Source organism: Orcinus orca, chromosome 1 (assembly GCF_937001465.1).
Source record: "Orcinus orca chromosome 1, mOrcOrc1.1, whole genome shotgun sequence".
NCBI classification, from domain to species: domain Eukaryota; kingdom Metazoa; phylum Chordata; class Mammalia; order Artiodactyla; family Delphinidae; genus Orcinus; species Orcinus orca.
The window spans coordinates 169,834,461-169,848,864 of NC_064559.1; the positions used below are offsets into that span (position 1 = coordinate 169,834,461).

The window sequence follows — 14,404 nt, forward strand, 5'->3', positions numbered from 1 at the left end:
TTAAACATTTCTTGCATCTTGTCGATCTTTGCCTCCATTCTTTTTCCGAGGTCCTGGATCATCTTCACTATCATTATTCTGAATTCTTTTTCTGGAAGGTTGCCTATCTCCACTTCATTTAGTTGTTTTTCTGGGGTTTTATCTTGTTCCTTCATCTGGTACATAGCCCTCTGCCTTTTCATCTTGTCTATGTTTCTGTGAATGTGGTTTTTGTTCCACAGGCTGCAGGATTGTAGTTCTTCTTGCTTCTGCTGTCTGCCCTCTGGTGGATGAGGCTATCTAAGAGATCTTGTGTTAGTTTCATGATGGAGGGACTGGTGGTGAGTAGAGCTGACTGTTGCTGTGGTGGGCAGAGCTCAGTAAAAACTTTAATCTCCTTGACTGTTGATGGGTGGGGCTGGGTTCCCTCCCTGTTGATTGTTTGGCCTGAGGCAACCTAACAGTAAAGCCTACCTGGGCTCTTTGTTGGGGCTAATGACAGACTCTGGGAGGGCTCACACCAAGGAGTACTTCCCAGAACTTCTGCTGCCAGTGTCCTTGTCCTCACGGTGAGGCACAGCAAACCCCACCTCTGCAGGTGACCCTCCAACACTAGCAGGTAGGTCTGGTTCAGTCTCCTACGGGGTCACTGCTCCTTCCCCTGGGTCCTAATGCACACACTACTTTGTGTGTGCCCTCCAAGAGTGGAGTTTCTGTTTCCCCCAGTCCTGTCAAAGTCCTGCAATCAAATTCCGATAGGCTTCAAAGTCTGATTCTCTAGGAATTCCTCCTCCCGTTGCCGGACCCCCAGGTTGGGAAGCCTGACGTGGGGCTCAGAACCTTCACTCCAGTGGGTGGACTTCTGTGGTATAAGTGTTCTCCAGTCTGTGAGTCACCCACCCAGCAGTTATGGGATTTGATTTTACTGTGATTGTGCCCCTCCTACCATCTCATTGTGGCTTCTCCTTTGTCTTTGGATGTGAGGTATCTTTTTTGGTGAGCTCCAGTGTCTTCCTGTCGATGACTGTCCAGCAGCTACTTGTGATTCTGTTGTTCTCACAAGAGGGAGTGAGAGCACGTCCTTCTACTCCGCCATGTTGGTTCCTCTCGCCAGGAATTATTAATTACAACAGTAACTACCATTCATTAAGAACCTAAGTCCCTTATAACTGTAAAAAAGAAAAAAAAAAAGAACCTAAGTCCCAAACATTGTGTTTGGATACTTTTTTTTTTTTGGCCATGCCAGGTCAGTTGCTGCACACGGGATCTTTTAGTTGAGGCATGCGGGCTCTTAGTTGCGGCATGCATGTGCGATCTAGTTCCCAGACCAGGGATCGAACCTAGGCCCCCTGCATTGGGAGCATGGAGTGTTCCCCACTGGACCACCAGGCAAGTCCCATACTTTTTAAAGTATCAGTTAATTTGATATTCATAATTATATGAGTAAATGACATGAGACCATTCCAGAGCTAAAGGAAATAGGACTCAGAACCGAATAGATGAGTTGCCTGAAGTCACAAAGCTAGTAAGTGGCAGAATCCAGATTTGAATTCCATTTCATTTTTGGTTTGTTCTTGTCTCTACCCCACACTGCCTCTTTAATGCTACTACTTCTCCATTTTTCAGATTTTACCTGGAAATGTCGATGTTTTGCTTTTTGGTGAGTCTCAGGACAGAAAAAATCAGACCCCAGGACTCAACCAATATTCTACTTTTCTATCAAGGCAAGGGCACCATCTAGTGGCCACACTTTGCCACCAATACAGTCAAAGAAAGTAGAGGGGAAGGAAGTGGTTTTCCTCCACTGGTTTTACATGTCCTTGCATCAAGTTGGAGCATCTGCACTGACTCTTCTAGTCAAGAAGAACAGGAGCCCAGGGACTTCCCTGGTGGTCCAGTGGTTAAGACTCCGCACTTCCACTGCAGGGGGCATGGGTTTGATCCCTGGTCGGGGAACTAAGATCTCTCATACCGCATGGTACGACCAAAAAAAAACAGAAGAAGAGGAGCCTGGTAACATTATGGACTGTACATGGTTTTGGAATGAGACAGACCCAAGTTCAATCCCAGATTCACCATTTACTAACTGTGTGACTTTGGTAAGTTACTAAATGTAACATGAGTCTCAGTCTCCTCATTCGTCAAATGAAATAACACCGTTAGCCTGAGAGGACTGTCATGGGAATGTCAATGAAAATCAGCCAGCACAGTAACTGATCCAGAGAGCTTCCTCAATAACTGCTGGTTCCTCTTCCTAATCTTCTTTCATGTAGGCTAAAACCACACGGGTATTTTGCTTTTTTTTTTTTTTTTTTTTTAATAAAACACATCCATACCACTGGCTCATGCTGTGTTTAACATAACTTCCATACTTCTTTTGTATGTAAACTATAGTAGAGGCAAATTCCCCAAAATGTATTCCTTACTTTTATAAACACATGAAATCAACAATAAGCATTTTTTGAGAACCTACTTACAGTGTACCAGGCACGTATGACAGTGGATGGGAACTCACTATTGAACTCACTGGGGAAAACAGACTACTTAACGTGTAATACCATGTAAAAGTACTATCATGGATATAACTGACAAATGGAAGAGAAGCAAATCTGTTAGAAGGATGTGGATCAGGAACGCTTCATGAAGAAACACCTTTTGAAAAGTCTCTTAAAGATGAGCTCACCAGATAAGGGCACAGAACATTCCTGACATAAGAAAAATATATGTCAGAAGCAATGAGGAAACATGAAGAAGTGCAGTGTGATTGGCACATAGGATGGGATGTATGAAGAGGCGGGGAGAGATCTGTGGTACAGGTCAATGACAGCTCGTTAAGCTCATCTGGAATCTAGATGACAGGTGCATTGTCTATCACCACCACTGTCATCATCATCATCATCATCCACAGCAGTTATCATATATTGGATATACACTACGTGCCAAACTCTGTACATGCATAATTGCTAAACCTCACAACCCTGCAAGTTATATATTATTTTCATAGAGGTTAAGAAATTTGCCCAAAGGCACAGAGTCAGTAAGGAGTGTAAGCTGAGTGAGATTCAGCTCCAGGTCTCTCTGATTCTACTACACTAGTGGTCCCAATCTTGGCTGTACAACACAATCACCCGGAGAATCTGTTTAAAAATAAGGGTTTCAGGGCTTCCCTGGTGGAGCAGTGGTTGAGAGTCCGCCTGCCGATGCAGGGGACACGGGTTCATGCCCCAGTCTGGGAAGATCCCACATGCCGCAGAGCGGCTGGGCCCGTGAGCCATGGCCGCTGAGCCTACGCGTCCGGAGCCTGTGCTCTGCAACGAGAGAGGCCACAACAGTGAGAGGCCCGCGTACCGCAAAAAAAAATTAAATAAAATAAGGGTTTCAGACCCAGTTCTAAAACAGTATATCTCTAGAGAGTGGGACTTGGGAACCTATATTGCAAACAATCTCTCCAGATGTTTCCTAAATAGGAAGCCAAATGGCAGTTCTGCTTCTTGAAACTACCACAGAACCTCTTAAAACACACACACACACACACACACACACACACGAACACTACTAATTTACAGCTTCCATCTATGTGTCAAGTGCCTAATCCTCACAAAATTCTGCAAGGGTATTATAATCCCCACGTTAAAGGAGAGAAAAGTCAAGCTCAGGAGGCTTACAGATAGCTTCCCTCTTCCAGTCAACAAAGCAAGGAGCAAAAATAAGATTCAAACACAGGTATGTCTAGTTCTTCTTTGTCATGCTGTGTGGTAGAATTCTAAAATGCCCACCCCCCAAATGACCCTTGCCCCTGTATTCTCTCCTCCCCTTTGAGTGTGAGTGGAAACTGTGAATATGATGAAATGTTACTGCAGTGATTATGTACAGGATGAGTAATCACTGAAGTGATTACATGGCAAAAAGATTATCTGGTGGGTGTAACCTATTCTAATCATGTGAGGTCTTTTAAAAGCAGAGTGTTTTCTGCAGCTGGTAGCAGAAATGAAAAGTCAGAGAGGTTTAAAGCACTAGAAGGATTCTATGCACCATGCTGACTTGAAGATGGAGGGGCCACATGACAAGGAGTATGTGCAGCCTCTAGAAGTTGAGAGCAGATCTCAAGCTGACAGCCAGCAAGAAAATGAGGACCTCAGTCCTGTAACCACAAGGAACTGAATTCTGCCAACAACCTGAATGAGCCTAGAAGCAGACTCTCGCCTTGGAGTCTTCCTCAGAGTCTCCAGATAAGAGCCCAGCCTGGCCAATATCTTGATTTCAACAAGGAGAGAATCTTTCTGAGATGTCCGATCTACAGAACTGTAGATAATAAATGGTGGGAGTTTTTTAATTGTGGTAAAGTACACATAACATAAAACTTACCATTTTAACATTTTTCAGTGTTCAGCTTAGTACCACTAAATACATTCACATTGTTGTGCAGCCACCCTAACCATCCATCTCCAGAATTTTTTCATCTTCTCAAACTGAAATTCTGTACCCATTAAACAAGAAATCCCTAATCCTTCTTGCCTCAGCCCCTGAAAACCACCATTCTACTTTCTGTTTCCATGAATTTGACAACTCTAGGTACCTCATATATGTAGAATCAAACGATATTTGTCTTTTTGTGACTGGCTTATTTCACACAGCACAATGTCCTTAAAGTTCATCCATGTCGTAGCATGTGTCAGAATTTCCTTCCTCCTTTTTAAGACTAAACAGTATTCCACTGTATGTATATACCACAGTTTGTTTATCCATTTATCCATCATATGGACACTGGGCTGCTTCCACCTCTAGGCTATTGTGAGTAACGCTTCTACGAAAAGCACATGTGTATACAAATATCTGTTTAAGGCTATGCTTTCAATTCTTTTGGATATATAGACATATATGAGTATTGTTTTAAGTCAATTCATTATCTTGAACATTGAGTAAATAAAAGGAAATGATCGAGCATTTATTTATCCTGTCTATTTGAACTGTACCACTGGGTAATTAAATAATAGATGAAGAGAAATGTTTCCTTATATAATTATTTCTGATAAAAATTTAAAAAAATGATAAAATATCATAATTTTCAACCCCCAAATGGATCTAGCTACTGAGCATCAATAGTTGGTAATATCTGGGAGTTCCCTGGTGGCCTAGTGGTTAGGACTCAGTGCTTTCACTGCCATGGCCCAGGTTCAATCCCTGGTTGGGGAACTGAGATCCTGCAAGCTGTGTGACACAGCCGGAAAAGAAAAAAAGTTGCTAATGTCAATAAAGAGCAAAAACCAGACATCATGTGTCTACTGATAAAAGAACACAACACTGCCTGTAGTCTTGCCAAAGGGATCAAACCTAAGTCTGATCCAGTCTCTGGATCCGCCTGCCAATTTGCAAGAAAAGCAGAGACAGGAACACGCTGAATTGCACCAGTATGCAATCAATAAAATCTACATTATGGAAAGCTCCTACAGGTCAAAGGGTCTGGATTCTTCAATACATAACTGCAAACAAAAGATAGCAAGTTTTTTTAAATGGGTGATATAAAATATAGAATTTAGGAAAGCAAATCCAAGAAGTGATTCCTATAAAAGAACAATGGTTACTTTAAGAGACAGGGAGGTGGCTGTAATTTGAATGGGGCAAATAGAGAGCCTTCCGAGGTAACTGGCCAAATTCTATTTCTTAACCTAGATGGTAGTCACAAGGGTTAATAATTAATTAAGCTATATTTAAAAGAAAAAAATAGCACATTAAATGTAACAATGAGACAGCGGCCCAAATCCAGATTGAATTCGACTGAAGAGCTGTCTCACTGCAGCTCTGCCAAAGTCTCACCACTGAGTCTATCTCAAGCCAAGAAAGCAGTTCATACCAGACTGAGGGGTGACTGAGGTCAATGGCAAGTGGTTAGAAAAGCAATTAAACCAAGAAGGCAAAAGCAAAACCAAAGGAAAGGAAAAAAGGCAGTAAACAGTATAATAAGCTGAATTTTCAAAAATCTTTATGCTATCACATATACAACGTCTGTTCAAAACAAGCCTGTCTCATTTCCATCCTGTAAATTCACCATACTTACTTCTATCTCAGTGCCAAAATTTTTCCATTAGAATTTGGTTTTTTTCTCAGTTATTTCCCATTTTTACCAATTAACTACTGCTAATAAAGGCAATCGTATGTTTACCAAATATTTACATTTACATCTTCAAAAGTAAGGGTGCAGAAAAAAGATAGCAGAAAGAAAGCAACAGGAGCCTGAAAGAAGAAAAGGCCACTAGAAGCTGATTTACCAAGTTATGATAGAGGTAGGCCCTTCTTTAGATACAATGGAGTACTAGAAACTATATCCCCAAGCCTGCATTCTTTCTTGTCTTTAGCTATTTGGACCACGGTGGAAATTGAACAAGCAATTGAAAGCAGCCTGAAGCTATAGGTCTGCACTGTCCAATAAGGTAGCCCCTAGCTACATGTGCCTACAGGCCACCTGAAGTACAACTAATCTGAACAAAGATGTGCCATAAGTGCAAAAGACATAGTGGATTCCAAAGACTTAGCATGAAAAAAAGAATGTAAAATACCTCATTAATAATTTTTGTATTGATTACCTGTTTAAATAATATTCTGGATATACCAGCATAAACAAAATATATTATTAAAATTAATTTCACCTGCTTTTTAAATGTGATTACTACAAAAATTTTAAATTATGTATATGTGGCTCACATTATATTTCTATTGGACATCACTGCTACAAAAACCATTATTAAATAGTGTTGAACAGGAAGAACTAAGCAGCTGAAAGTGGGGATTTTTCAGTTTTTTTCTACTGTTCGTGCTATTGCCAACACTACAACTCATTTAATTTCCAGCCCCTGTCCCTGGATATAAAATAGAGGTTAAAAAAATCAGTAGGTGCATTAAGTCATGGATACAACATTATATCATGGGCCAAAGGAACTGAGTGCTAGTCCTGGTTCTGGAGTTACCCTGGAGAAGTTCTTTTTTTTCCTCTGAGCCTTAGTTGCCTGCCCTAACAATTAAGTTAAGGAGCTAAACTAAATTTAGACTCCCATTAATCTGTCAAAATATTTTTTTTCTTTCTGTCGGAATTGGTTTTCATAAAAATGAATAAATACTCACTCTGAGTCTAACACATCCTCTGCGAGAGCCTCTCATCATTTTGTCCTTGGACTAAAAGAAAAACAAAAACATTCAATAAATAAAAGATAAACAGACTGTTTTTAAAATCATCTAGGGATAAAGAGACAACATTTATAGTAATATTCCTCCCTTCTCCCCATCCCCACCCCACCTCACCCCACCATCACTTAAAGATAGGAATTGGGAGGTTTAAAATGTTTTGTAGTCTATACAAATAAAACTAATCACAGAATTTTATGTGTACCTTAAATGTAGCATATATTACACTATATTTTCATTCCTCCTTCATAGCCCTTAACTCTCAACTAAAATATGTTTCTCATATTTTAGTAAGTTTGAGAGTCACCTGGAAGGCGACAAATTACCTGGGGATTTAAGAATCACTCCCAGATGATTCTGACTCAAGCAAACACAAGACCACGTTTTGAGAAACACTGCTTTAACTTTATCTCCTTGCAACTCCCCAAATGGGTCACATTTTTTGCCTCTGAGATTTCTCATCCAATGTTCCTCAGCTTGGACTATCCTTGACCCTGATTTTCTGCCTTGCCAACTGTCATTCATCAAGTGCCCTACCTCTGTCTGATTTGAATTCCCATCCCTGGACTCTCAGGGTCTCCTGTGTGTTCCCTTGTTGTGGCATGCACCATCTTGTGCTATGATAGCTAGTTACTTGTCTGACTCACCCACAGACTGCACATTCCTTAAGGGATAGAAACTGTATCTGACTTATGTTTCAGAACAATGTCTGGCATACATTAGGTAATAAAAAAATATTTATTGATAAAATGTTGCTTCTCCTTTATGTTTCCCCTACTAGACTGAGCCAAGCAAAGGCTATGTTCTGCATAATAAGCCCCATGTTGACATTCACTAAATATTCCTAGAATTAACTTAGTCATGTGTAATAAAATAAAGTAAAACCTCAAATAACTAAAGTTTTAAAAATATTTAATACCTCAACAACTGGTATTTTTCTGTACTCCACTATGTGACAAAGTAAAACAAGCCAATATCATGGGGTTATGTTTTTTTGCTTGTTCGCTTGTTTTTAATTTTTTGGCCGTGCCACACAGCATGCAGGATCTCAGTTCCCTGACTAGGGATCAAACCTGGGCCTTCAGTGGTGAGAGCTTCGAGTTCTAACCACTGCACCACCAGGGAATTCCCTGGGGTTATGTTTTAAAGAAAACTGTCCCACTTTAAATCATAGATGCCCTACATCCATTGTACTGAGCCATAAGCAAACTTCCAGCTATAAGATAACTAAGTTCTGGGGATTTAATGTACAGCATGGTGACTATAGTTAACAATATGTACTGTATACTTTAAAGTGGCTGAGTGAGTAGATCTTAAGAGTTCTCACTACCAAAAAAAAGGTAACTATGACAGGTGATGATGGATGTGTTAATTAACCTTATTGTGGTAATCATTTCACAATATATATGTATATCAAGTCATCACACTGTACACCTTAAACTTAAACAATGTTATATGTCAATTATACCTCAATAAAGCTGGAAAAAATAAATTCAATCTTTCTTGGAGATATCTGCATGTCTGTACACAAAGATCTGCGTTACCCTTCTCATTGCAGTACATGCTGTTAACATAGCCTATGTCATTGTTTTCACTGATTCTTAGCTTATCAATGTAACAATATTACAATGATAAATCAAAGTAAACTCTCTTCAAAAAAGAAAAGAATAAAACAAAAAAGCAAATACTGAGCTATAGAAATTCATGTTCAGAAATTATTATTGAAGTACGGAAGAGAGTCTTCTTACTTACATATATAAAGAGGACTCATACATTTTACAAAACATTCTCAACATCAAGCAGGGTTGAAAAGAGTTCTTTACTAACAATATAGTTGATAAAATCACAGTTAACAAAAACATTCCCTAAGCATTTAATAGCCCTTTTACCATACCGTACACTTATCTTCCCTCCAAAAGTGTGAAGGCAATACAGAAAAATAATAATTAGGTTTGAAAATACCCAATGAGGTCAGAATACAACTCAAACAAGGTAAGAAACATCCTTGACCCTCTTCCATTTTTAAAAATAAGATTACAGTAAACAGAAAAAGAGTAAGACAGGGTTATAAGTTAGAAAACATTGAAAGAGATAAGTGAAAATAATTAAAGCAAGTATAACTAGGAAACAATCAGACAAATCCAGAATGTGGGATATCCTATAAAATAACTGGCCTAGACTATTTTTAAATGTCTAAAAAAAAAGACTAGCATATAAACGACTGTAATATAGAGCAAAAATAAATTATGTGCATAGAGGCACAAAGTGCTATGAACTACAGAAGGCTCCCTGCCATGGGAAAAAGATTGCGAAAGGCAATACTGAAGTGACCAGGTCTCAAGGTTCAATCTGGGACTAAAAAAAGGATTCTGATAAGAGAGGAAAGGTAGGAAAAAGAAGGCATTCCAAGCCAAGGGAACAACATCAGCAAAAGCACAGGTATGGAAAACTTTACACATGAGGTCTTCACAGAAGAGTAGACTGATAGCTCAAGCACAGCATGTGGAGAGGAAGGTGGAGAGAGATGGAGAGTTGAGGCTGAAAAGGAGGTATGGGGACCAGGTCTTGGAGGGTCAGAAAAAAACAGTGAGAAGTTAAGGTAATTAAACTTTATTCAATAGTTAATGGAGAGCTACTGAAGGTTTATGAACATTCTCAGTGGTGTGTTATAGAAAAATAACACGGTCAAATATGAGGACTTGGGGGAAAGGGATGATGGTGACATTAATGATATAGCAAAAGCAGCAGCAGCAGATTCTCACTCATTGATACCCTCTATGTCAGTGGTCCCCAACCTTTTTGGCACCAGGCACCGGTTTCATGAAAGACAATTTTTCCACGGATCGGGGGTGGGGGTGGGGGATGGTTTCGAGATAATTCAAGCACATTACATTTATTGTGTACTTTATTTTTTAATAAATTTATTTATTTGGCTGCATTGGGTCTTCATTGCTGCACATGGGCTTCCTCTAGTTGCGGTGAGCGGGGGCTACTCTTGGTTGCGGTGCACGGGCTTCTCATTGTGGTGGCTTCTCCTGTTGCGGAGCATGGGTTCTAGGTGCACGGGCTTCAGTAGTTCTGGCTTGCGGGCTCTAGAGTGCAGGCTCAGTAGCTGTGGCGCATGGGCTTAAGTTGCTCTGCAGCATGTGGGATCTTCCCAGACCAGGGATTGAACCTGTGTCTCCTGCATTGGCAGGTGGATTGTTAACCACTGCACCACCGGGGAAGTCCCTATTTCTATTATTATTACATTGTAATATATAATGAAATAATTATACAACTGACCATAATGCAGAATCAGTGCGAGCCCTGAGCTTGTTTTCACTTGCCACTCACTGATAGGGTTTTCATAAGAGTCTGCAAGCAACTAATTTATTATGGTCTCTGTGCAGTCAAACCTCTCTGCTAATGATAATCTGTATTTGCAGCCGCTCCCCAGTGCTAGCATCACTGCCTCAGCTCCACCTCAGATCATCAGGCATTAGATTCTCATAAGGAACACACAACCTAGATCTCTCGCATGTGCAGTTCACAGTAGGGTTCACGCTCCTATGAGAATCTAATGCCACCACTGATCTGACAGGAGGCGGAGCTCAGGCGGTAATGTGAGTGATGGGGGAGCAGCTGGAAATACAGATGAAGCTTCACTCACTCGCCTGCGGCTTACCTCCTGCTGTGCAGCCTGGTTCCTAACAGGCTGGTTCCTAACAGCCTGGTACCTAACAGCCTGGTACCTAACAGGTCAGGTACCAGTCCGTGACCTGGGGGTTGGGGACCCCCTGCTCTATGTGATATGCACTTTATACACAGTAAGCCTCACAAGACCTTGCATGGTAAGAGTTATGCACATATTATAAATGAAAGTGACACCAGAGAGATCAAGTAAATTACCCAGTTAAATTACACATGTAAAATGTAGCAGAGTTGACCCAGCAGGTACAATTTGGAATGGCTGCCCTGCAAATCATTCTCCCAGACCATACCTGCGCTCTGCTAGCCTCGAATCCTCCTCCTCTTCCACAATGACACAGAGCCCTCGCCCTCATTTTCTCCCCACTCAGCTCCAATGTGGGGCCAAAGGGAAGCTGGTGTGACTAAGTCCCCCAGGCACAGTGAGTGCTGAGGAGTGGTTATCTGACCAAGCTGGTCGATCACAGAACCCACAACCCCAGGGACAAGGAAGGATAGAACCGGGAGCTTCCCTGGTGGCGCAGTGGTTGAGAGTCCACCTGCCGATGCAGGGGACACGGGTTCGTGCCCCAGTCTGGGAAGATCCCATATGCCGTGGAGCAGCTGGGCCCGTGAGCCATGGCCACTGAGCCTGCGCGTCTGGAGCCTGTGCTCCACAACGGGAGAGGCCCCAACAGTGAGAGGCCCGCGTAACGCAAAAAAAAAAAAAAGGAAGGATAGAACACTTCCACAGGGAGTTTTTCTACTGGGGCTGAGCTGATAGGGAAGAGCTCTTTCCTATCTGTTCTTGAAGCTGTGAGGTACAGTTGCCACAGGTCTTGTGCCCTCTACATGAAGGAAGCAATAATTAAAGCATACACGCTGAGAGGAGGAGAGAGGAGAGGCAGAGAGTCCTAGCTGCAAGTGATCTCCAGATACACCCTGATCTGAGGCAAACCTGCCTAAGCCAATGCTATTCACTGAATAGCAAGGGGTTTTGTTTGGGGTTTTTTGTTTTGTTTTGTATTTTCCTGCTGTTGTTGCTGTCTGTTTGTTTTTTGATGAATACTGGTACTGATGAGGGAAACGTAGGGCCAACATAACCCCAACTCCAGCAATCTTCCTACCAGGAGCTGTGCTACCAATGTTCTCAAACCTACTAACAAATGTACTTTTTAGCAACTTGGCACAAACATGCCACCAGCCACAAGGTCCAGCACCTTAAGAAAGGATCACTCACAAAACAGATGCTAAAATCTTTTCAGCTATATTAGAAAACAGAATCCCCCATGAAGCAGAGAGATACAGGGGTGATATGTTCTACTCCTAAGGGGCTCCAGAATTTAAAAAGATTGTTGAATTTGGTGGTCGGGTTTGTTGGTTTCTTATATCTTATTAATGCAAGGTCAGTGGCTTCTGTTACAACAAGACATGCAATCAAAAATTATTTCTAATAATCCTTATGCTAATCCTAATGCTAACCCCAAGGTATTGATTCAGACTAAGTTTGTATTGAAGTTTCAAAGTAAATTACCACAAATATATTGTTGCCTGTAACAGGCTTGTCCCCTGATATCCATTCTCCTCTTCTTCCTTTCAGTAACATATCCTCCACCCAAAGTTTTAACTGAACACATGGCTCCCCTGCCAGTTATTACATTTCCAGCCTCCCTTTCAGCTTCATATAGGCCAGTGTGCTGTGAACAGAAGCAATGTGCAACAGATTGTGCCTTTCAGAGGAAATTTCTTGAAAAGACATTCTCTTTTCAAGGGTACATGGAACATTCTCCAGAACTGACCACATGTTAAGCCATAAAACAAGTTTCAGTAAATTTAAACAATGGAAATAATACAAAGTATGTTCTTTGACCAAAATGGATTAACTGTAGGGCTCAATAACAGAAGGAAATTTGGGAAATTCACAAATAGGTGGAAATTAAATGACACTCCTGAACGACCAATAGTTCAAAGAAAAAATAACAAGGGAAATTTGAAAATACTTGAGATGAATGAAAATGAAAACACAATTTACCAAAACATAAAGAATACAGTGGGATAGGGAGGAGGGGAGGGAGGCTCAAGAGGGAGGAGATATGGGGACATGTATATGCATATGGCTGATTCGCTTTGTTGTGCAACAGAAACTAACACAGTACTGCGAAGCAATTATACTCCAATAAACATTTATTAAAAAAAAAGAATACAATGAAAGCAATTCTTAGAGGGAAATTTATAACTATAAATGTCTAAACTAAAAAATAAAGATCTCAAATCAATAGCCTAACCTTTTACCTTAAGAAATTACACAGGGTTTCCCTGGTGGCGCAGTGGTTGAGAGTCCGCCTGCCAATGCAGGGGACACGGACTTGTGCCACGGTCCAGGAAGATCCCATATGCCATGGAGCAACTGGGCCCGTGAGCCACAACTACTGAGCCTGTGCATCTGGAGCCTGTGCTCTGCAACAAGAGAGGCCACGATAGTGAGAGGCCCACGCACCGCGATGAAGGGTGGCCCCCGCCTGCCGCAACTAGAGAAAGCCCTCACACAGAAACGAAGACCCAACACAGCCAAAAATAAATATAAAAATAAATTAATTAATTTTTTTAAAAAAAGGCACAAGGTCCATGCCCCTTCCTTGCTTCTACCTTAAATATAGCAAACAGAGATCTGCAATCATTTTCTCTAAATGTAAGCTAACTTTATTCCCATCAGGCCACACTTTCTTTCAGACATGTCTCAGTTCCCTCTACACATATACATAGACCCCAAACTGCTTTAGTAATAAAACATAGACAGCCTACAAAAAGACAAATAACAAAGTAAAACAAAAACATATATTTTCCCTACTTCATGCTCACACACTTCCTCTGTGAACCCTCTTTCAACCCAGCTTATATGCTGAGGTACAATTTACTGCATTCTCAATTTTTATAACTGCATTTAAAAATATTACATAAAACAATTAGAGAGCAATAATAATCTCTAATAATGGTATATAAGCACTAAATCAAATTCAACACCAAGGTAACCTCTTAATTGTATCTTAATTATAACTACTTAACTGTATCTCCAATAGGATATAAACTTAAGATTAAAGATTAGTTCAGTATATTCCTAGCATACACTAAGTACTCAAAAGTATTTTAAATTAACAAATTAACTCACAATATCTAGCTTGGTGCTGGTATATAGTGCCGTCAATGAAAACCTGTTTAACTGTTAATATACTGTGCATTTCCTCTGCTTAACAAAGCAAACGTATCTGGAAAAGTTGTGCACAAATATGTTCAAAATTCATTAGGGAAGATTAGTTTGCCATTTAAACTAATTCTACAATCCTTTTATAAAGCAAAGAATGCCTCCCCAAATGTGTTATGTAAAGACACTTAAATTTTTATTTGAATGTTAATTTTACTTTAATAAACTAAATCTTTATTAAAGATGAAGCAAGAGTCTCATCTGACTTGCTCTGAATCTCTCATAGCTAAAAGGGAAGTTTCCTTCTTCTGAACTTTTTAATACATAGCACCCCATCTTACCTTTCTTAAGGCACATATTACTTCTATCTTATATGAAAAT

The 14,404-nt window shown here is 40.5% G+C and overlaps 1 protein-coding gene across 5 annotated transcripts in view; it reads right to left on the reverse strand.

Annotated features, from left to right (window-relative positions):
- The window catches only part of OSBPL9 (oxysterol binding protein like 9), a 167,526-nt gene that overhangs the window by 133,822 nt on the left and 19,300 nt on the right, over positions 1-14,404 (reverse strand). For all 5 annotated transcript variants that reach the window (XM_049700106.1, XM_004273865.4, XM_004273866.4 and 2 more), the window contains exon 2: positions 7,096-7,146. In XM_049700106.1, coding sequence (XP_049556063.1) covers positions 7,096-7,146 — 51 coding nt within the window. The remainder of the gene's footprint in view (positions 1-7,095; positions 7,147-14,404) is intronic.